This window comes from Pantherophis guttatus, chromosome 2, assembly GCF_059756535.1.
Source record: "Pantherophis guttatus breed Tessera chromosome 2, ASM5975653v1, whole genome shotgun sequence".
NCBI lineage: Eukaryota > Metazoa > Chordata > Lepidosauria > Squamata > Colubridae > Pantherophis > Pantherophis guttatus.
Window position 1 is genome coordinate 207,365,838 of NC_142064.1, and position 25,072 is coordinate 207,390,909.

A 25,072-nucleotide genomic window follows, 5' to 3' on the forward strand; every position below is an offset into this window, starting at 1 on the left:
TCTTTATGACATGGCCAGCTTATTTTGGGGACTGCATATCTAAAGTTGTTTCTGCCCATTCTACAAGATTCAGTAGGGTTGGCATGCTCCAGATCCCATGTCATTTTGTAGGTCTCAGAAGATGTGATTTCTCTGTCATGATGCCTGCCCTTTGGATTAGTGTATCTCAGATTTGGATGGTCCCAATCCTGTTGGCTGTACACCACTGAAAATTTGGCCCCTCCCCGAGGCACTAGGCAAGGGCATTGGCTTAGCTCATTTTCCAATGGTTGAGAATGTAAATATGATTGTAGTTTGTCTTTGATCTTATTTTGGTATGTTATTTTTGTTCCTCACATTCTCTATTAGTTACCCAGAGTCATATTTATTAGTTAAGATGCTATGTACAATGAATAAGACAACCTCATGAATCACTACAGGTAGTCCTTAACTTACAATAGTTCATTTAGTGACTGTTCAAAGTTTCAACAGCACTGAAAAAAGTGACTTAGGACCAATTTCACACTTACGACCTTTGTAGCATCCCCATGATCATGTGATCAAAATTCAGATGCTTGGCAACAGATTCATATTTGTGACAGCTGCAGTGTGCCAAAGTTATGTGATCACATTTGAAAGCTTTTGACAAAATCAATGGGGAAGCCAGATTCACTTAAAAACCATGTTACTCAGGGCTGTCTTAGCAGCATTATGGGCCCCGGGCAAAGCAGTGTACTGGGGCCCCTATGACAACTACTCACAGGAAAAAAATGTAAATGGTCGATAAAATTAAACATATATTTTATTGGCACTTTCAACAAAATCGGTGTTGAAACATTAAAAACATGCTGTGCAGCAACAACTAATCAACATAATAAACCTGTGATGGCGAACCTATGGCATGTGTGCCGGAAGTGGCACGCACAGCCATCTCTCTGGGCCCGCAAGCCATCACCCGTTGCTCTTCTGGGTTCTGGTGTGCCGGCATGTGCATGCACACCTGCCACTTGGTCTTCCAGTTTCTGGGGTGCATGCATGCATGAAAACCAGCTGGCCAGTCCGCATGCATGCACTGCAAACCAGATGATCATCTTCCCAGTGTGCACATGCGCACCAGGCAGCTGCTCTTCTGGTTTTTGACATGCATGCACGCCCGTGCACGCTCCTGTTTGGGCACTCGGTGCTGAAAAGGTTCGCCAACGCTGATAAATATTTGAACCATACATAAGGCTTGAAACACAATAATATTCAGTAAGCTATACAGTTGCTGTATTTATATGATACAAGGTGCATTGGGGTTAACAAACAGATTAGTATGGGGCCTCTGCTTGTGGGGCCCACAGGCAAATGCCCATCAGACCCATGTGTTAAAACACCTGTTACTAACTTATCAACTGCACTGATTCACTTAACTGTGGCAACTAAAGTTGTAAAATGGGGCAAAACTCACTTAACAAATGTCTCAATAACAAATTTTGGGCTCAGTTGTGGTCGTAAATCGAGGACTAATTATTGGTTCAGATTACCCTTTCGTAGTACTGTGTTTTTATTTAAAGCACTCATTTTTGCGATTCATTTCAGTAGTGCCATTGCCAAAAAAAAGCATAGAATGGGGTTAACTCAGTTTTTCAGACTTTTTAATAAAACGTTTCTGCAGCTGGGTTTAAATGTTAAAACTCCCAGTCGTGCTCTATTCCTTATAATTATCAATTACCAATAGTAAAACTGAGTTCTGAGTAAAAAAAGTTTCTATAGAATAACAAAAAAAAACCGCTTGTGCCCATAAAGCAAAAGTTTGCCACTCCCCATTTTCACTAAAGCGAGGTTCCAACATCGGTGAAACGACCATCAAATAGTAGTGCGCGTGACCATAATTTAAAAAAAAAATCAATTTACAGCTCAAGCTACTCAAACAGCGAGAATCTGTCTCATGCTAGCACTGTACGCCTTTGTTTTACCACAAGGGCCTCTCATATTACGTCGCCAACTTTATGAAATGGCCGAGATTGCCAGAAAGATCAGCCTCACAAGATGGAGGTCTGCCCGGCCCCAACTATCAGATACCGTGATAGAATGAAAAGGCTAGGATTTGTGCCGATGGGACAAAAACAAACGCAAGACTAACATCGCTATTCTCGGGGTCTTCCTTCCCCATAAGGCTCGTTGGTGGTCTGGGAAAACAAAAGTACTACATCACCCAGAATGCTTCGCGAAACGAAAGATCGACGCGTGCGCACTCTACTTGCTGGAATATTCTAGGAGTCGAAGGAGGAGGTAGCAGGTGCTGAGAATTGTGGGTAGAAGACGGTGAGTTCGACGCTGTCGCCATTTTGTAGTCCTTGTGAGAAACTGTGGCGCTTTTTGGTTGTTGTTTTGCGGCTGCTGCGGTGGCGGCGAGTCGTTATTCTCTTCACGGTGAGTACCGAACCTGAAGCTTATGACGTAGAGAAAGGCTATGCAATATAAAGGTTGTAAGGAATCCGTATTTGGGTGTTTGACAAAACGATGGCGATAAATTTGCTTTTAAAAAGGCAAGTGAGTTGTTAATTCTCTTTGGACACTTTAAAAAAAGCCATTTCGGAGAAGCCCAAGGCGCTTAAAGTAGGCCCGCGGTTCACTTTCTGCAGAGGGCGGGGTCCCGCCATTGGTCGATCGGATGGGGCGATTCGCCCATCCTCTTTTATTCGGGGCTTGGAAAGCTAGTTGGGCATATCTCCTTTCCGAGTCGCATATTTGTCTTTCCAATTACCAGTCTTTGTAGGCGCTTTGGTTTTACATATTTTGGCAGAGATTGAGGAGAATCGGTTACCATTAAATGCCCCCTGCATCTACCTCAGGCTGTTTCGCTGTTAATTTACTCAACGTCTATTTTTATGCGAGCTTCTGCCTCTTAAACAGGCTTTGAGCATATCTGGATTTGCTTTACGTAAGCAATTTGTTTCATTGACTAAGCTTTTTTTCTACGTAGAGACAGCATAAGCTTAAAGTATGGACGGCCATGTTTAGCTAACATATATGGTGTTATAGGGGCGGGTTTTTTTGGTAAGCAAGCTCATGTAAAGAATTATGCATTGATTTTTTTTAACAAACTTCTAGATTGATATTCTAATTAATCAAGAATTGAAGACAAGAGGATGGGTTCCGACAAACGGTATGTAATACTGATTTAAATGTTCAGATTATATTTTGAAGGCAGTCTGGTAAATAAAATTAGAACCTTATATTTCAGTATTGAACGTTCTGATTTGCGCTGCAGTGTTTATTTGTTTTATTTTTATTAAATTTCTTTGCCTCCCATCACACCACACTTTGGATTGATTATAGTGTTCTACTTCTTCAAATATTCTAGCCTTGTTCAGGAGCTCAGTATTAATTAAATTCAGGAAGAGAAAAGCATAATGTATCCTTCCTATTTTCTTACCTTTGTCTGAAAGAAGCCATTTTAGGAGTAGTTTCCTTCATGAGGTCACTGAGCTAGGGCTAGGGAAGGGATAAAGTGTTTTTAATAAACCAAGAAATGAAAGCTTTTTATACTTTAGGGCCATATAGAAGTCACCGACTTCTACCTCTTAAAAGGTAAAGAGAACAAATAGCTGATAATCTGTTCATTGGAGTAAATAAGATAACATGGAATACTGTTACCAATAAATGGATGCATTTTTCATACCAGCTGAAATGCTAGCTAAGGATGTATGTACAAATAGCCCTCAACTTACAACCACAATTGAACCCGAAATTTCTGTTGCTAGGACAGTGAGTTTTCCCTTATTTAAGGACCCTTTAGTTATTAAGTTACTAACAAGTGAATCTGACTTCCTCATTGAAGTTGCTTGTCAGAATGTCACCAAAGTTGATCATATGGGTCTAGGACACTGCTACTGTCATAAATACATGCCAGTTGCCTAATGTCTGTATTTTAATTACATGACCATGGGGATGCTGCCAATGGTCATAAATGTGAAAAATGGTTATAAGTCACTCAGTGCCATTATAACTTTGAGTAGTCACTAAATGAATGGTTTAAGCCAAGGTTTACCTGTAAATTACTTTGGGGTAACAGAAAATGATAGATTAAATTTCACAGCTATATATTTAACAAGGAACTAGGAGTGTATAAGAACGTATGAGAATTATATGAAACTAGTGTAAAAGGATATGAACAAAATCATTTTGATTTTTTTCTAGAATTAGTTTGACAGTTCATTGATACTTTGTCCAAATAATACTATTTCAATATAATAGACTTATGATATTTGGAAATGAGTTCTGAGATATTCAGTGAAATACATGGCAAGTCATATTTGGGATTTTATTTTTCAAATGTATTCACACAAGCTCCTGACAAATGGCAGTTTAGAACACTAATACCTTTTGAGCATAACTGTTAATAAATATGAATAAAGCTTTTATATCACAGATACTAATAAATGTATTTTAGGAAGGAAATGTCAACAAATGAACTGATAATCTATGAAGGGTGCTGTTAACCATTTTGACTATAGAAAAATTGGTCAAGGAAATAATTTTTTTGAGTATCTTAAAAATCCCAGGTAAATTAATGAAATCAGTAATCAGTACAAATAAAATCATTGTTTTAAAAGCTATGGACAAAATAGATTCTCAAGCTGTTGTCTTGCGGCTCATTTCTGATGAATATACTTGTACAATATGCACTGTTTTCACATTTGGTAGTTTGAAAACTAAACACTTCCTGTAAAATACAGTATACAATTGTGCAATTTTTGTCAGTTTATTTTCCTTGGCTTGCAGTAAGAATGGCCCAAATTTACCGTTCTGGACCATTCTGGTCCTGCAATTCTGGAATTGATGTAGTTGGCTGGAATCTCACTACTAAACTGGAAGCAGTTTCTGGTATTCTAAGTATGGTATACTGAATAAAATAGATTTCATCCTGAATTAATTTGGAGCGAGATCATATCTGAATTTCATGAACCACTTCCAGTTCAGAGGATTTATTTTATTATTTATTATTTAAATTATTATTTAAATTTAAATTTGTATACCGCCCTTCTCCCGAAGGACTCAGAAGAATTTGTAGAAATTTCTAAACCATTTCTGGAATGAATGATTCTATCTAGTGGAAAAATAGGAGGTTTCAGAAGAGTACAGTAACTCTTACATATACAAGGTCACTTATTTAATAACCTACAGTTGCCTAAGTTCAATCATCTCTCCCATTTCCTAGGGATTTACTCTGTCTCTTTTGTTTTAGGTGGTTCATAGAATAGGATTTATTAAAGTTTTTCCCTTCAACATATTTTTTAAAAAAATATAATGATTAGGTTTCTTTTTTATGTAACAGCTTATTATGTAGCTGTTTACATATATTGCAAAGTAAGTTTTTAAAAATAAGTATAGGGACTTTGAACATTAAATATTCTTTAAAAGTAAAAGAAATTAAAAACATACATGCAGTCACAATCAGTCCTAAATAAACAAATCAGAGTAGGATTTAATTTAATATAAAAACTCCATTCTCTTGACTTAGATTCACAGGGTTTTTAGAAGAAAAGGAATGCATGCAAAGTATAATTAAATACTCCAAAAATGGCAAACATTTCCAGCTACATGGTGATTTCCTTATACCATATAGTACTGTTTGGCTCTGTTTTTTATTATATAATCTTTGCATGGATGTTGCAATTTTTGAGTTATTTGACTTTATAAACTCTGTGCAGTGTGAGCAGAACTGAAAGGAGTGGAAGATATGGATCTATTATAGATAGAGAAGATCGAGATGAACGGGATTCCAGAAGCCGTCGTCGGGATTCTGACTATAAAAGATCTAGTGAGGAGCGTAGAAATGACAGATACGATGATTATCGGGATTATGATAGTCGGGATTATGATGGCCGAGATTATGATGGTAGAGATTATGACAGCCCTGAGGTGAGATAACTGATTACTGTATTTTTGATTTTGGTTAAATAAGTACATAGTATTCTTTTGCTAAATATCAATTGTATATTTCCTGGTTGGATTTAACCAGGAAGAAGAAGGAAGCAATGATGAAACTATCTCCTTGTTGTCAAGTAGACTACACAGATAGGTTTCATGTAATCACCAGCAATCATGTTTTATTTCAGGGAGTCTTTGTATAGAAATGAGATTGTCAAAATTTTATATTTAAATTAATTATAGAAAATATTTACAGAACATTGTACACAGAAACAATATTTTCTACTTACAACATTAGTCTGTGAATGTTACAATGACATTTAAATCTTTAATTTTTTAAATTAAAATTAAGTTAATTTTGCATTACTGTGCGACCAGTCTTATAATTGCTGGATTTACTTGACAGAGAGAGCGTGAACGGGAGCGACGTAATAGTGATAAATCAGAAGATGGTTATCATTCTGATGGAGACTATGGAGAACATGATTATAGAAATGACATAAATGATGAAAAAGAAAGCAAGACCATCATGTTGCGTGGGCTCCCTATTACTGTTACAGACTATGATGTAAGTAACTTTTTATTGTTAACTTAAACATTTTAATTTGCAGAATAATTCTTTAAGAGCCTGTACAGCACTGAAAATGTCTTAATATTGTTTCATATTTCAGAACTGAGTGTTTATAACAATTATTCTTTAAAGTAGCCTCCATGCCTTGTATCCAATTGTTTTGCAGTTAGGAAGTATTCTCTCCTCCCCCAAACTGAACACTTGCTGGTAGCTGCTCCTCTGATTAAAAGGAAGAGTTTTGTTGAAATCCTTTGTATGATTCCTATTATACCACCCAATTATTTTCACAGGATTGCTCATTTTACAAGTTTTTATTTTGGCAGCTGTGAATAAGAATTCAGAAGAAGAGCATTGCATCATAAATTCTAGAATGTATTTATTCATCTAGTTTATATGGACAAAATCTAAAATCGCTGTTTTGAAATATCTTAGAAATAGATGAACAACATATGATTCCTCCCCTCCCCCTTTTTAGAGTTCTTGAACTGCCTATAGTATTGATGAAGTTTCTCATCAATACTATAGGCAATCAGCTTCCTATGACTGGAAAAAAATTGATTGGCCTGTGGCTTCTAGTCTTAATTCCTTAATCACTATACTGAACTTGATCACTTAGCATGGTACATAATAGCTGAAGATTGGCATCTATAAATTTTGAACCATATAACAATGACATAACAGATCTTATTTCCTAAGGATTTCTAGATTATTTTTGTTCTGAAATCTTCAATTACTGTTAACTCCGATTCTAAATTATTTAGAATAATTATAAATTTTGGAAGTCATGTTAATACCAGACTGTTGTTTTCCTTCTTTGTAGTTTTGCTTAATTTGTGAACACTAATAGTATTATTAAAATCGCATATAGATACGAGAGATCATTGAATCCTGTGAAGGCCCTCGGCCTGCAGATGTGAGATTGATGAAGAGAAAGACAGGTGAGAGCATTAACCTTATTTTTTTGGCACAGCCTTCCTCTTCCCCAGGCCTAAAACATTTTCCAAAAGTCCCCTTCACCTGCAAGTACAAAACAAAATGAAAGGTTTGCCATGGATAAGGAATTTAGCCTTTTGAAAGGCTATAGGTAGTGGAAGAAGCCTTCAGTTTTTATATATATTTAAACATGTCGGTAAGTAACACCATAAATTCGATTCTTAAGTCTTAGTAATCCATTGCATGGTTATCTATCTTGTTCAAGTAGCCTATTAATGCAGCTTGGTTTCCTTGCCATGGCAAAACAAGAAGCAAATTCAGAGTTGACGTCGCATTTATAAAACTGCTTTGTCATGAAGTAATGAAGCAGTTGGAGAGAGATTCACCTGTTTTAAAGGAACTGACTAACACAAGTATCCCGTCTATATCTGAATGCTGTCTCTAGGTGTAAGCCGTGGTTTCGCCTTCGTGGAGTTTTATCACTTTCAAGATGCTACCAGCTGGATGGAAGCCAATCAGGTTGCTTCACTCACAAAGTCTAGATAATTCCTGAACATGGAACAAGTCTGTACAGTTTTTAAAAAGGAATAAATAAAACTGAATGAAGGAGTGGTTTGATTTAAAAATCATAACTTCCTTAAAATGAAATGCTTTGTATATATTAAAATTTTTGTTAAAATTTCATAGCTTTACCCCAAAATACAATTGGACCATTTACTTTCTATAAAAAAGTTTGCTATCTCAAAAAGTGTCTAAATTGATTGATTTAATTGACTTTTTTTAAAAAAAACCTATTATGTATTGAGCTAGAAAGACTTTTCTGATGTATGGTATCAATAATTATAAAACTAAATTTACAGATTATATAGCGATAACTAACTGGAAAAACATTTTCACTATGACTTAACAAGTAATGTTTCTAAAAAGCAATGGAGTGCTTTTAAAATGACTGAATAATCAAAACAAGAAACACTATTAAGGCATTAAAATGTATATTTCCAAGATATTGATATATTGGTATTTTGATTCAGCAGTTAATAGCATAACTACTATTTTACTGCATTGCTGTCAAGCTAGAACTGTGCCTCTAGACCAAATTAAAAATACGAGGAGCAAAACTAGTTATATTATAAAATTTGAGAAAAGATTTTAATGTGAATTTTACTGCTATTTTTAATTATTAAATGTTTGGACACTGTCTTTCTCTTAAATTCATATCGTGGCCAACAATTAAGTTGAAGGGAATAACCAATTGTTGCATGCAACAAGTGTTCCGTATGATTTATATAGCATGCAATTTTGGTCCATGAATGAATACCTGGACAAATCAGGGTAGCAAATTATGAAATCATAATTTTAATATATACAAAGCTGTGTCAATTTTCATCTTGAATCCTGTTTCAAATCCACTCCAACATAACCACGCTAGTGTTAGGGAAAAAAATAGTTGAGCCTTCCTATTGGCCCTGTTGCTGTTAACTGTCAGACAAACATGATATATTGTAAATATGCCAACATATTTTGTTTGTGTGCATATTCCAGTTTTGGGCCATTTTCTCATTTTTCTAGTGTAGCAATAAAACATGAAATTTGCACCATAGGTCTGTTCAATCTTTTTAAGCTCTTACTATTTCTATTAGAATTTGACTTATTGAAGTCAGCTCTTATTTTAAGATTAGATCATTGTTTCGTCAACATACACAACCCCTGGACACATTTAAAGGTGCATCTCTCTGAAGAGCTGTAAAAGACTTGAAGGATTTAGAGGGGATACAGGTTTTGGATATTCAGGAACAAAATTTAAAATTCAGAAACTTGGCTTCTTTCTATACATTTAAGTAGCTTATCCAGTACTTTGCTAAGTATGAAGGGGCACCAAAAGCAAAACAAATAATTACTGTACTGGCAAAAAAAAGTCAGTGGCGGTTGAATTTGGTTATTAAATATTAGGATATTGTGTCTTTTCTTCCTATTCGCACGGTAGCTTTTTCATATAACATGTTAGTCAGAAAACAGTTATGCTGAACATGTGTTCAGTTCCTGACTTTTAATTTAGCTTCTTAGAAGTATAAGGTCATCTTGACAAGAATTACTTTACTTTCAAGGGCACATCATGAAGAAAACAACTGAAAACAATTCATATGTTTTGAAGTTATAAAAGTCTAGTCCTGGGGAAAGAAGTGAAGCAGTCACTTAATACTTTAAAGCAGTGTTTTGCCATGTCTTTACGAATTTTGATCTCCGTAGAGACACTTTCTGGTTCCATGTCAGCACTTAGTTTTGGCAGCTTGATCAACCTTCCCTGATTCTGTTTGCTTTCACTGCACATCCCATTTTCTTACTGCCCATGTCCTGCAGGATTGGATGGGCAGAGTGTAGGAGGCGGTGGTTGGTTCTCTGCATCCTCCCCATATCTTGTCCATTTAGTTCATGAGCACTGAATCCTCCGAAGTGTGCTCTACCATGGGAAAATCGACACATGCTCTGTGATACTGGAATAACTAAATGTGCTTTTTTTGCAGAAAAAGCTGTTGGTTCAAGGGAAACAAATTGCAATGCATTACAGCAACCCCAGACCTAAATTTGAAGACTGGCTTTGTAACAAGGTATGGTAGTGTTTACAAAGGCATTTTTAACACATACATATTCTTAACTAACTGCCCAGCTCCCTCAATGTATTTTAACAGATTCCATTGTAATTAGCCATTCTCATACTATTCACTTCTACTAACAGATAAAATATCTGAACTTCAGATATTATTAAATAGCTTAGCATGAAGCAATTTATAAGAAGTGCTAAAAAGAAGTAAATAGCGTTTAATAAAATATGTATGTTAATGTGGAAATAGCCATCGTGATCATTACTATAGGTGACATTGCATTTTAAAATAATGAGAACTCATTTAGTGTGAGACTGCTGTTGCTTCTCAATTTAAAATAACCAATTGCTCTCTTGTTTTTGTTCCTTTTCATAATGCTACTTAACCAATCAACTATTAAAACATATATAAAGGAGAAAAAGAATCCATGGGAGTTGCGTGGCTTATACATTCAAATAAAAAAAAAACCCTGAAAGAAATTGTAAACATATTTTTCACAAAATCAATGGATGCATTAGTTGAATATCCTATATTAGCCTGGAGAGTTTTCCTGCACAAAGACAAATCTAAAGTAACAGCAATAGATTTACTTCATTATAGTAATGTTCTAGTAAAAACACACTTCTCAGTGTATTGACTTAAAGTATCTTCTTAATCTACGTACTCACATATGGCTTGTCTTCAACACTCAAAAAGCAAAGTAGTAGTAGTTGGCAATTTGAAAACTAGGAGACCTTAGTATCTATAATGCACATGTATTTGGGAATCTCAGTAAAAGGAACGACAAACATAGGACAACTCACAAATTACTTTCTCCACAGTGGAGGAAAGAAGATAATTGCCGTAAATTTGCCTACAGGTAGCCTCTGCTTACTAATAGCTGGTTCATTAAGTAATGGTGCAATGGTGCTAAACAAGTGATACTTAAAATTGGCTTTTGAAGTACCAGCCATTCCAGTGCCTCCACGGTCATGTAATCACAATTCAGACACTTGGCATCTGGTGTACACTTACTACAGTTTTAACATGAAGTCATAATCATTTTCTGACCTTTTTACAAGCAAAATCAATGGGAAAGCTGGCAGCAAGAATCACAAGTTGGCTGTTGTCATTTCTTCCTGCCTTCCTACATTAGTGGTCTGCCATTCTCCCTTGCCACATCATCCATTCCCTGGTCTTCCTACCCTCATACCATGCCATCCACACACCAGCCTCCCTGTGCTTGTGCATTTCTGCACTTTTCGTCTTGTAGCATCCATCTCCCCCACCCCCAGTGTTCATGTGCTCCTGGCTTGCATCAAGTCTACCAAGCTTTTTTTCCTGTATTCCGCACACAGCCTCTGCCAACCCTTTCCAGGGATTGCCCTGGCCTTTCCCACCCTGTATAAATATTTTTTTTTGTGGATGAATAGGCAGGGATAAGTTGTTTTCCCTTTGTCTTATTTATTTTACCTAATTATATAGGCACCGATCACAATATAAATGACCCTGGGCATGTTAATCAGTAAATACCTAAAAATCATTGTAATTAACAAAGTATTAAAAGCTATGCTAAATAAACAAAGGTTATCAATAATTGAGCCACTTCACTATTACATAACTAATGAAAGCAAAAATGGAACGTAACTTGCTCTGTTAATTATACGCTCTTCTATGATCTGGAATATATATTTAGCCAATCAAAAGATGCTAAAATTTGAAATGACATTCAGAGAAGTGCCTTCCTGAGCTCAAAGTTCCTCCGCCCATAAGCTTAGAACACTAGAAAAATGCTTAAGAGTTTTAAATATACTTATAGATTTTAGTGAATAGGATTAGTGTTCATCCCAAATTCATAAATTGACAATAAAGAAGATAAAAAAGAAACAATAGCAGATACAAACAACTGTTGCGTTTTTACAGATGTCAGCATTTTAAGATTTTACATTCATATATAGAAGGGAAACATGAGCCTTTCCATTACCCTTCAGTTAAAATGAACAATATTGCAACTGCATAACACATAATGGTAGAGAAAAAAGAGCTTACCTTTGAACCAGGAATTAAATATTAAAATTAAACAAATATAAATTCCTGCTTAAAAATCAGCTCACACTCAGCTTTCCATGAAGTCGTGGGTTACAGTTCTTAATTCTCCTTCCTCACTATCTTGTCTTTATTTAATATTTAAGGTCTGGTAATTAAAACTGACTTAATAATACCTTGAGAGATTTTTTAAAAGTCATTACATTAATTTCTTTCATTTATGCAGAAATTGTATTTTAATACTGAAGATGTAGAGTATTGGATTTAGAAATAAAATAGTTTTGTAACACCATTTCTCATATCTTAGAATGCTTCCTGGACAGTGAAGACCTTAAAAATACACAGAGCTTAATGTTTAAAATTGTAGCTTCAGGAACTAAAGCATTCCCTGAAATCATAATGTTCAATATTAATTTTATTTAGTACTCTTTCTATTGTCCTGGATAGGACTGTGGAGTTCAATTAATTATCAAGCTCATGGGTGCCAAAGCAAATTCTACTAAATTCCAAATGTGTTATCATTATTGCAATTTCTTGCTGGGTAATAAATTGATATTAATAGTTTTTTTCAGTAATGACATGAAACTACCATCATGGGTTATTTTAAAAACAATGTTACAGGTATGGTCTATCCTACAGAATGTTTGATCAGGTGTATAATCTAAAATGTAATGGGTTTGTTTATTTGTTAGTGCTGCCTTTACAACTTCAGGAGGCGACTAAAATGCTTCCGTTGTGGAGCAGATAAATTTGGTAAGTTCTGTTTGAATAAGTTATATTAAACATTTTTATTTCACAATTGAACTGCATGTAATTCCATTTCTGACATGGTAGAGGTCTATTGATGTCATAACACAAGGTTCTTGATTATTAAGCTTGTTTTTCCACCTATCTTGCAATGAAGATTCAGAACAGGAAGTGCCACCTGGAGGACCAGAAGCTGTACAGTCTGTGGATTACTACTGTGATAGTAAGTTAATTCTTATTGTATTGTAAAAATAGGTTAGCAGAGGTATGTCTCTGTGTTATGCAGACATCAACCCAGATTCTTTTGGGGAGGGGGGTGCTATTTACAACTGAAATTCACAAGAAATAAAAAAATCAAGTTAAAGTTGCTGGAGAAATGAGTAACCTGACGAAGTATGGGAAGTATGACGTTTTCCTTTCTATGAAGAGCATTGAGACTTTTTATCCTGCTCTCTTCAGCCTGAATTCTGCAGTTAACATCTCTTTTCTTCTGTTTTTCTTTTTTGATTAGCTTTTATTGTCAAATCTTGGAGTACATTTTTTCATTTCTTCTCAGCATTGCTCTTGTTCCTCTTTCATTCATCAGCTGCACCAGATAGTCCTTCCTTATAGTTTTAGTACTTAGTATTTACTGTTTTTTGCAGCCTCTTTATTTACCTTAAAGAGAAATTACATGTGAACGGTTTTAAAATTTTAATTAAACTAAAATGGTTGTCCTTCCCTACTCCTGCTTTGGGAAGTGCGGAAAGGATTGTACCAGCATGAATTATGATAGATAATCTAACATATATAGCTGCATTATATCAATAAATTTTTGGTCTTTTTCAGAATTTCATAAATATGTAGTTTTTCCTTGCTTTACTTATAATGCATTATAGACTTTTATGTATATCTCTTCTTTGTTATTGTACCGTGGATGAACAAGTGTTAACCATATCTTTATCTTCCCACAGCCCTTATTCTGAGAAATATAGCTCCTCATACAGTAGTGGAATCAATCATGACAGCACTATCACCATATGCTTCACTGGCAGTAAATAATATCCGCCTTATTAAAGACAAACAGACCCAGCAGAATAGAGGCTTTGCTTTTGTACAGTTGTCTTCAGCCATGGTAAAGTATATTTTATTGTATTTCAGTATTAAATTTTGTGTGTATTCAATATTAAATTTCGTATATATTTCCTACATTCAAGTTCAGTTTAGATGTGTGCAACCCTTTTTATTTGCATAAATAATAAAATCAAATATCTTCAGATTTATCTTCCTGATAAAAATATGTACATGATTTAATAGGTGTAATAATTATTATGACCATAACATTGTTAATATCCTGATATGTATATTTTAATGTCAAGCTCTGAATTCCCTTTATACAAAATCTTATCTGAATTGAATGAATAAATGCATTGTACTGGGTTTTTTCCTTACGAAGTTTTGGTAGTTGAATTTTTTTCTTATAAATCCTTTTTGACAATGGTTGTATATAACAATTTAAACTTTGTCTCATACCAACAATTACTTTTCCTAGGATGCTTCTCAGCTGTTGCAGATTTTGCAGAGTCTTCAGCCACCTCTGAAAATAGATGGCAAAACAATTGGTGTGGATTTTGCAAAAAGTGCTAGAAAGTGAGTTATACTTCTAAAGTTGTCTTTCAATTCTTAAAATGCAGTACAATTAGAAATTTATATTGCTGCTTCATTGCTTAGCTATCAATTTTAATGAATAAACTTTACAAAGAAAACAAGTTTTATGTGTTTCTGTGTGTGTACTCATTAAAAATATAAGCCCTATTTCATAGTAGCATTTAAATTCAGCTAAATGTTTGGAGTTAAGCATTTATTTTGATAAGTAATGGAATAAAAAATCTTCAATTTATCTTCTTATTCTGTGTAGTACTATTTTGATTTCCAGAAAATACAGTGGGGAAACTGATGCAATTAGTTTATCAACAGTTGAGCCACATTGTAATTTGCTTGTAATTTTGTTTTGAAGCTCCTCAATGATTTCTAGTAATGTTGCCTATGAAATAGACATAACTGTCTTTTTCTTTTTCAGGGACTTGCTTCTCCCAGATGGCAATCGTGTCAGTGCTTTCTCTGTTGCTAGCACAGCCATTGCTGCTGCTCAGTGGTCATCAACCCAGGTAGGAATTTGTTTTTAAAGTTGCTGATTCCTAAGTCTATAGTATAGTATCTATAGATTCTTCTCTTGGCCTTGCAGGTCCCATGGGCTCTATTTGGTTGCATTTTAATTTTCAAAAGTTAAGTCATTTTCTTTTCAAAAGTGAGTTAGCATGCTATAAAACAGTGATAAAATCAAACATAAATTTTCTTTCATTCTTCCTACTTCTAAAACTACCCATGTCGCTCAGGGACACTATATCCATCAATGCTTTGAATATGAATACATCTCATTTTAGTGAATAAAAATGATAATGGGTTGTAGCTCAGTGCTTGTTTATAAATATGTCAAGGAAAAGGAAATAAAAGTGCTATATTGAGGCTGCAGCATCCTGAGAGACTGGGTTTTAGAGAGCAGCCTCATCAATTTGCCTTTTAATGGATAAGAGTTGAGTGTCTTGAAGGCTTTATGTTGATCATATTTTCAAAATTAAAAAATGTGTTCATGTTAGAAACTTGGGAATTTCTATGCTAGTGGAAAGCAAGATTTCAGAACTGATAATAAGCATTCATGTGAACAATCTTTGCTCTATTTACTATTTAATCATTTTCTTTAATTTATAGCCTCAGAGTGGAGAAGGAGGCTCTGTTGATTTCAACTACCTTCAACTTGGGCAGGATGGTTACAATCAGTACACTCAGGTATGTGTAAATAGTATTAGAAATTAAGACTTGAAGTTCTTGGGAGGAAAGTGTTCTTCATGCTTTAAGGTACTCTTTCAAGAGGCTACTGGACTTTCTGGTTTTTCTTTGAAGACGTTTCGCTTCTCATTCAAGAAGCTTCTTCAACTCTAACTCGATGGTGGGGAAGAGCTGAAGAAGCTTCTTGGATGAGAAGCGAAACATCTTCAAAGAAAAAACAGAAAGTCCAGTTGCCTCTTGAAAAAACGTCTTCGGGACAACCATTATCTGGATGACTGAGAATCTCCATAGTCATTTGTATGCTTTAAACTACCTCTTAGGAAGATTGGACCATAAACTTTATGACAGATGGTGAAAATTTGGGCAGATGAGGCAAAGTAAATGTACTAACTATTAATACAGAACTAACAGAAGAAATGTATTAACTATTAAAATACACAATTGTGCATTATAAAGCCACTAACAAGGAGCAGTACAAAAGTCAGCATGAAAAAAATGCAGCATAAAAGCTAATCAAATTAAGCTATACTAGATGAACACCAAAAATAGGCTGAAATGATAGAAATGTAAAAGGTAAGATGATGATTTCTTAGCCTGGCCCTGAAGTAAATGGGATATTGGTACTTTGTGAATTTATATTGATTGATATGTCCAGAAGGTCACAACTAAAAAAGCCTTCTTTCTGATAGTCATCCTTTTAACTTCAAAATAAAAGCTTGGAGGAGGGGAACTATCCTTCTGTTCTCCTGATTTGAATTCTTAATTGGACTTGCTTGCACATCCATGCCCAGGGATTAAGCCTCTGACCTCCCATGAGGGGTGCTGCAGGGGCCTGCCATTTATCTTTCCATACCTCCTGGGGAAACACTACAAGATAGATGCTAGCGCTGTCACTTTTAGGAAAGAGAGAAATAAATTTCTAATTTGAACTTCCAGTACAGTAGTTCTTAAATTGCTATATATTTCTTGTATCTCCAGTTCTCACATCTCTGGAAATTGAGGGATGCTTGCATGTTTTGAGTCAACTTTTCTCATCAGAAAGAAAAGGATAAAACAAAATGAAAATCATACTGGCCCCCTTCCTTTTAAAAGCTCACCTTAGAAAGATTATTTTGATTGGTGGTCCATCATTTGATTTTCCTGGGCTCTGTTTGATGCGCTCTCCCTAGATGGATAGATTGACTTTTGTTTTTTCTCTTGACTCCTGTGTAACTGATCATTTGAGGATGAGGGTTTTCCCCATTCCCTAAAGGATCCATATCATGAAACAGTAACCTTATCTTAATCCATTGCATGATGTTCACAGGATTATCAGCAATTTTACCAAAATCAAGCAGGAACATTGGACACAGATACAACTACAACTTCTGGTAATTTTTCCTCTTTGTGTCAGAGAAATACACTTTTTTCATAATTTTGTATGAGCATCTTAATCAGCTTGATTCAACTCTGGCTTAAGTAATAAATTGATAGTTATTAGTAATACTCCCCCAGGAAATGAAATTGCTAATCAAGGCACTCCAATGAGTTCTATCAGTACTATTTTAGATTTTGAGCTTTTCATGGAATATCCAATGCACTTTTTTTTGGCAGGTGGTCCAAGTACTGCTGGTACAACTACAGCTGCTGTTGTTTCCCAGAGTCCTCAGTTGTATAATCAACAGACCACTTCAGCTGATACACCGGTAAATTATGTTGTCTTCTATTGTAAAAATATTGGTTTAGTGTAGAACTTCATTGCATGAATGCAAGGTGAAATTATTTTAATGAATATTCATCTTAATTTTAGCACAATTTAAATTATACCCATTGTCTGTTTGGTTGCACAGGTATTGATTTGTGGATTAAGATGTATTGACTTGCCTGAGATAGTAATTGAGTGGAAATTGAACTGTGGGTCTTGTATGTGCAAAACTGGCCTTAAGAGCTGTTTATTGATTTTAGTATAATATTTTTTGCATGTGTCAATATGTCTGAATAACACACATAAACATAAATTGCTTATTCTGAGTATAATGTCTTGAAGAAAATTTATGTATTTTTGAATAAATGCTATGGTTTTCTAAGTTTATGATATTTTTTTCTGCAGACGCAAGCTGCACAACCAAGTACTAGTTCTCAAGTGTCATCCAGTTCTCCAACTGGTATAGTTCCTGGCACCAAGTATGGTGAGATTAACTATTGCTAGATGAAGCATTGGATAGTGGAAAATAACTATTGCTTCCGTTACCAATCAGTATTTATATTTATTCAGTTTATTGTTTTCCTGAGATATAAATCCAGAAAGTGTAACTTACTTTCTGAAGGATTGGGGAAAGTATGGGACAGTGATGGGATTAAATTATTTCTTAAAAATAAACTAGACATTTAAGGGATGAAGTAAAAGAAATTGCTTATTTGTTTCACTAATCAGCAGAATTCTAAGACAGTTTTTTTTCTGTCCTACATTTAGATTAGTATCTATTGTTGTGCCTGCTAGTTACATCTCCCCATATTCTTGAATTCAAGATAACGTTTTTGGTTTTTTAGAAAAGCAATAATTTAATCTAAGTAATTTATCCATTCAACTTGCAGCCATTCCAGACACTTCAACATATCAGTATGATGAATCATCAGGTTTCTACTATGATCCTGTGACTGGATTGTATTATGACCCAAATTCTCAGGTATACAACTCTCCTTATTTTTTCTTAAGTGTAAAAGTACTCTTGTGTTGGAAATGCAGACACTTGAGAAATGTCAATATGTTACGTTATGCTGATCAAGTAACAGTGAGAATCTAATTTACATATGTGCTATTGTTTTTGGACAGCCAGTTTAAAATGTACATGAAACAATGTATTCTGACATGTTTGCTTGCTGTACTGGATCATAAAAATACATCTTGTTCAAAGATGCAGTGTGATTTTAACTAGTAGGCCTTTAGCATCAAATTCATTTTTGAGTAGTATTGGAAGTAATTTATAGCTGTGTAGAGATGAATTTGTGTAGCATTTTATGTGCAGATACTATGGCTACAAATTTCATTCTTATTTCTCATTTCAACTTAGTTAGAAAGTAAAAGTATTTTTTTTCAGCATGAAAGATAAATAGTTCGCTTTTTCTTTCAGTATTACTACAATGCTGTTACACAACAGTATCTGTACTGGGATGGTGAAAAAGAGACTTACATGCCTGCTGCAGAAGGTACATCATATCAGCAAAATAACGCACCTTCAGCCAAAGAAGGAAAAGAGAAGAAAGAGAAACCCAAGAGTAAAACAGCTCAACAGGTGATAATTAAAATGAAAGCTGCTAAGTCCAATATTCTGTTTGATATAAGTGGCTACTCATTTTATAGAAAGCTATGTAGTATAAAAGATAGGAAGAGAAAACTTGTGTAAAAGAGAAGCAATGAATGAGTAGCTAAAAAATAGTGACATTGTTATTTAATTGCTAGATCGTGCTGTTTGAACTGAGAAAAATAGTTTTAATTTCTAACCATTGATAGAAAGTTCACTATGGTAGATATTTTCAAATATGTGTCTTTTCACCAGATAATTTACAAATAACACTTGTGGAAATAATCTAAAATGCTATGATGGCAGAAAAAGAAATATATAGAGTGGAAATGTTAACTTTGTTTTACTATACACTGAGTTAATTGAATTATTCTTCCTGTTCAGATTGCTAAAGACATGGAACGTTGGGCTAAGAGCTTAAACAAGCAGAAGGAGAACTTCAAGAACAGCTTTCAGCCCCTGAATGCAAGAGAAGAAGAAAGAAGAGAATCTGCAGCAGCAGATGCTGGTTTTGCGCTCTTTGAAAAAAAGGTAAAATGTTGACTGCTAACTCAAGGAATGCAAAAGAAATCTATCATATGAAGATTTTGGATTTACTGGTTTCTTCTTTTTCTAGGGCACCTTGTCTGAGAGACAACAAATAATAACAGAAGTGATAAAGAATGGTGATGATGATAATCCATTGAAAGTGAGTGTACAGAAATCTACATTCACTTTTGTGATATTTAAAAAATTGTTTAAAATGGGAATCCCTATATTGTGTTGTTCTTCGAAGCAATCTACTTATCTCCTGTTGCCCTTTTAGTAATTTATTCACTATAATTGTTCAACGTTATTTTACAGCGTGGTTTGGTGGCTGCTTACAGTGGGGATAGTGACAATGAAGAAGACTTCTTAGAGAGATTGGAGAATGAGGAAGAAAAGCTAACGGATTGGAAAAAGTTAGCATGTTTATTATGTAGAAGGCAGTTTCCCAACAAGGAAGCTCTTGTTAGGCATCAGCAGCTTTCTGATCTCCATAAGGTAAAGTCCTATTTCAAATCAATATATCCAATACCAATAAAGGAGAATATTTGTAGCTCAGGGTTGAAATGAGGGGTCTTTGGTGCTTTCTGAGCTTGCTTGTATTTTGTATCTATTAATATACATACAGATTTAAATTTGTGTGCTGCTTCTTCAGCAACTAGGCAGCCAGAATATAGTAGTAATGATGATAGTGTTTTTTCTGGTGTTCGATCATTTTCGATTTTTGAACACTGCCTGGACATGTAAAATGAACAAGCAACATTTATAGAATGGAGAAAATGTTATAAATGCACAATATGAGGCCTGGGCTGCTTGCAGCTCTGGAAAGCCTTGAGTGCAACCCCCAGAGATCTACACATGTGATTAACAGTGGTATTATTTCTATTGTGGCAGTAAAGAAACATTGCTAAATAGATGGGTGGAGATTAATGATATTGACTATTTAATTTATATTGTTTATAATACAAGTTTATATTGTCTGAGTACTCTGCATTAGAAAGGTTACGCATTTTATTAACCACCTAAATCAGTCTTAATTATTATCATGTTCATTGGTTATATTCTTTCTCTAGCAAAATATGGACATTTACAGAAGATCTAGGCTATCTGAGCAAGAACTTGAAGCCTTGGAAATGCGTGAGAGAGAGGTTAGTACCATAAAGAGCATAAATACCTTCAAAGCATAAGCATCATAAAACTTGCTACATACATTTAAAAAACAAAGATTCAGAGCTGAAACTTAAAACATACATGAAATTCATAGAAAACAGATTTCTTGCCTGTCACATTTAGAGCTACTAGACATTGGTTGGGATACACAGAAGATAATATTACCATGCATCCTGCTATTTTGTGGTGTAGATGTTAGATGAACTATTTAATCAAAAGCTCGTATGTGGTTGCTCTTTACAGTGCAGCGAATAAACATTTTTTTGTTTGCTGTGTTCAAAATGTTCTAATACGGCCTTTTAGTGCTGTTTTTAACAACATTAGGTAACAAATCTTAGTTCTGAAAATCACTTGCTCAAATGGCAGTAGAATAGGTTCCTTCTAATAGCAAATGTTACTGAGAGGTCTTTTCTTCAGTTATCAGTATGTTTTTTCTTACCTCAAAGCAATAGGATAACAATATGTGATAATGGAATTTATCTTTCAGATGAAATACAGAGACAGAGCAGCTGAAAGACGTGAGAAATATGGTATCCCAGAGCCACCAGAACCAAAGCGGAAAAAAGCATTTGATGCAGGCACTGTGTAAGTATTCTATACTACAATTACTGTTGCAATATTTTTCCCAGATCTTTTTAAGGGTTAAGTATTTATTGCTTATCTACAGGAATTATGAACAGCCCACAAAAGATGGCATTGATCATAGCAATATTGGCAACAAAATGCTGCAGGCCATGGGGTGGAGAGAAGGGTCAGGATTAGGAAGGAAATGTCAAGGCATCACAGCCCCAATTGAGGTGAGCATAAATCTATATAGTAACACTGAATTTATTCTGCGGTAAATTTTAGAAAATAGAGATTTTGAAAGATTTTGCTAAGCAGAAAAAAAAAAAGATTCTATTGGCTTTGGGTGCTAACAGCAGCAGCCAGATTGGTGGTTACTGCTGTGGAAGATTTTCTTATAATTTAATGGAAATGTTTTATTTTAATTCCCATGAAAGCTAGTAAAATTACTTTATCTAGAATCTAGTCTTCTCTGAGTATTTTTGATTTGTTCCCTCATACTATTTTTAGGAACATCTCAACAGTAATATGATTTCTAAGTCCAGATACTTGATTAAAATCCACACATTAAATGCACTGTAGGACAGTGGTTCCCGTTTATTTTTTTCGTCTAGATTTCCACAATGTGGCAAAACCTCTGGCAATATAGCACTTGTATGTGCTGTGACACAAATGACTGCCAGTAAAATTTGATTTTCTCTATATTTGGCAAGATAGTGTTCAATTTAGTTTATTTTTGCCTAGATCAGAAGCTAGCTTTTACAACCATGCATGGTCTCCACACCATAGTCAGGAAGACATTGTCCTAGCAAGATCTTAATGTTGAAAAATAGATTCTAGTTACTTTAACAATGCCTTCTTTAAACATTGATGTCTTGAAGCATGAGATACAACTGTTCTTTGAAAATGCTAAGATACCTATTTTCTTTTGCAGGCTCAAGTGAGAATGAGGGGAGCTGGGCTAGGAGCAAAAGGTAGTTCTTACGGTGTTTCTACAGCTGACTCATACAAAGATGCCGTACGGAAAGCTATGTTTGCCCGATTCACTGAAATGGAATAAGTTTTGTCCATATTGGAGACATAAGATTTCACTCTTCCAAACTGACTGTTAAAACCTTGAAGGCCTTGGAGGCACTGCAGTATATAGGTTGTGGGTTGGAATCACTTCTATTTTAATTTTTCTTTTCCTTCCAGCACTGCTTCTCTTGGTACATGATAGATCATAGAATGCAAAGCACTGTGGCTTCATGTTGGAAGAACCCCAACAAGTTAAAAAGAAGATACTGCATCTTTATACATTTATGTAAATAGTGTAAAATAATGTGTTGTGTTCAGAGTTTTGTGTATTCTGAAAACCACTTCTGTCCTGTGGAGCAGTTAAGGAAGTGTTAATATGATTTGACACTGCTGTTCTCTGCTTACTTTGTATTGTTTATCATTTTTGGCAGTTTCCTGTACATTTTGTAACATATGTATTTGTATAGATTTTTTGAAGATTTTGATTCTAGATGCCAGTCCAGACTTCTTTTAAAAAGAAATAAAGCCTGAACCAAGCTTGAGTTTTTTATAAGGAACATGGGTTATTTTGTGATGTGGATTAAATAAATTTAAATTAATCATAAGTAGAAAATCAGGAATGAATGGGAATTGCTTTAGTCTTCATCAGCAGGGGAAAAGTGTGCAACAAATGGTAATTTAGGACAGCATTTCTTTAGGATGTTCATTCAGTCTGAGCTGGGGTGAGGTATGAAATCCCCACTCTTTTGGAGATAGTGTGCTACTTCCTGACACAATTGTTAGAAGGGATTACTGTGCTACAATAAAGAAAATTACCATTTATTTTCCTATCAGACGGGTGAAAGCCTCTTGGCTTCTGGATGATTGGGTTTTGTTCTTTTGGGGGGGGGGGATGATACTACTTCAACAATTTTACTCTAGGTAGCATCTGTAGTACAGGAAAAGCTCTGTTCCAGTATTGAGCCTGTTTAGGAATGCAAAGGGCTTCATGATATGCACAAGAACGATTAATGTGGGAGAAAGGAAGCCTGTGTATCCTGTCTAGTTTTATAACAATTTTAATGGCCCTTGATGCTCCAGCATACACCAAAGCATCAGAACTACTTTGCTTACACTACTTTGATGACAGAGAATTCAAAATGCAAATATTTTTCTATAGAACATCATTTCAGGTTTATGCCAGCTGAAAGTTTCATTTTATTTATTTACTTTGTGCTTTTTTATTTTCCAAATCCTAATATGCTAAAAAGAAAATGATAAACTCTTATTTAAATATTGCTACCTGGGCAACTGGTACTCATTACCCCCCATGAACTTTATACAGTCATGAACTATAGCTAATAATTAGTTAATTTATTATTATTATATTCGGAATTGCTTTTGAATTGGGATTTCAATTTTTTCTACATATTTGAATTACCAAGAAGTAACTATTAGCTTGATCCGTGCTCAAATACACTAAAACTGCAACCAGAAACCAAGGCTAAATCCGAAGGCATAAACTGTGACATCAATAATGGAATTGGGCATGCTTGGCTGTGCTGCTAATAAGCATTACATAGGAATTCCCTAGGGAAGAAGGGGGAAATAAAAATAGAGAATATTATTTAGCCTTCAGTGGCATTCTTCATGCCATTTGAATGCATGTATGTTTACTGAACCATATTTAGTTGGATGATTTGCCAGACTAGGTCCCTGGAAATTTGAATTTTTCAGCTTGGTGTGGTGGCTCTGCATGTGTGCCAACCTAAAAAAAAAACCCCACATGTTCCCAATACTGCTGAAAGATTTTTCACCGCCATAGTTTTAAGGGGTCAAAAATTGAGCCCATCAAGTTTATTACTGTAGTTCATGCCTTGATTGGCGTGGCATTCAGCCATAAATTTGATGCATTTAGAGGAAGTTGGCTGCAAATTATGTTCCAACCCATTTCAAAAACTGAGTAAGAACCTGTACAAGGTATTTGGAATGAATTGTCTATGGAAAAGGCAATGGCATTGAGAGCATGACTAAGCAGCAACAATGATGAGGTTGCTGGTTTGGGGGCTGCTTGTCAAGTTGAAAACATTCATTGAATAGTTTAATATCTATATAGAGGTCACAAAGGCATATTTTAAATCTATCAAAAAGACAATTGGGTCTTATAGAGAAACAACATATATAATCCCCACTAGATGGCAGTATAACTCCAGTAATGTAATTTAGGAATAGCTTTCATCCATTGGCTCCCTGAATGGAAGTTTATTATGGTCCTGAGTAAGGTTGCTTTAAGGCAATTTACAGACAATTTGCAATTACTGTTCTTACCAAAAGCCATTTTTGCAATGAATCACAATAAAGCAAAGCATATCGATAAAAGCTGGTCCATAAATGCTATTCCACAGTGCCAAATATTTGCAATGTTTTATACTTTAAAACAGGTCCCAGTATCGGTCCATGACCCGTTGGGAACTGGGCTGCACAAGTGGCTGGTGAGCATTTAAAGTCATTTGCGTATGCATGGGATTGGGTTGTGTGTGCAAAATTCCCCCTGCTGCTGGCCTGTGAAGCCAAAAAGGTTGGGAACTGCTGCTCTACAATGAAAATGGGATCTGATCCACTGAGCAGATTTGCTGCTTCACAAAAATTGGCAAATGCATGCAAGGTTTTCACATGGTAGATGAATAGCTGGTTCCTTGGGAATTTAGATTTCCAGTTATTTGTGGGCGTACAAGTATTAAAAATATAACCTCTTCAGCTTTTGCTTCTAAGAATATAGTGTCACAACTTTCAAAATCCCTGTTCAGAGAAGTCCATGAAGCCCTACTTCATCAGTTTTCATTAATTTGTCGTCTTTTTTTCCCCTTTTTTTTTAAAAAAAATTGATTTATATGCCGCCCTTCTCCGGAGACTCAGGGCGTCTTACAATGTGTTAA

General features: G+C 35.0%; 1 protein-coding gene across 2 annotated transcripts; it reads left to right on the plus strand.

The window, feature by feature from the left end:
• Positions 1-1,791: 1,791 nt before the first annotated feature.
• RBM5 (RNA binding motif protein 5) lies at positions 1,792-22,699 on the plus strand. Of its 2 annotated transcripts, none has more exons than XM_034440830.3 (25): positions 1,792-2,286; positions 3,076-3,130; positions 5,679-5,889; positions 6,305-6,466; positions 7,338-7,407; positions 7,848-7,921; positions 9,925-10,008; positions 12,720-12,780; positions 12,932-12,997; positions 13,728-13,888; positions 14,306-14,403; positions 14,834-14,921; positions 15,523-15,600; positions 16,907-16,970; positions 17,194-17,285; positions 17,690-17,768; positions 18,175-18,266; positions 18,711-18,872; positions 19,266-19,412; positions 19,498-19,569; positions 19,725-19,904; positions 20,480-20,554; positions 21,064-21,161; positions 21,244-21,373; positions 22,075-22,699. In XM_034440830.3, the coding sequence occupies exons 2-25, from the start codon at positions 3,114-3,116 to the stop codon at positions 22,198-22,200; spliced, it is 2,487 nt and encodes an 828-aa protein (XP_034296721.1). In that variant the 5' UTR covers positions 1,792-2,286; positions 3,076-3,113; the 3' UTR covers positions 22,201-22,699. The 2 variants fall into 2 exon arrangements, with proteins under 2 accessions (XP_034296721.1, XP_034296711.1); XM_034440820.3 differs by having other exon boundaries at positions 1,973-2,394.
• The last annotated feature ends 2,373 nt before the right edge of the window (positions 22,700-25,072 follow it).

Excerpts from the sequence above, each read along its gene's own strand:
- RBM5 (XM_034440830.3), top strand. Across the intron at positions 12,998-13,727 it reads TGTGGATTACTACTGTGATA|CCCTTATTCTGAGAAATATA; the intron begins GTAAGTTAATTC and ends ATCTTCCCACAG. Across the intron at positions 21,374-22,074 it reads GCATCACAGCCCCAATTGAG|GCTCAAGTGAGAATGAGGGG; the intron begins GTGAGCATAAAT and ends TTTCTTTTGCAG.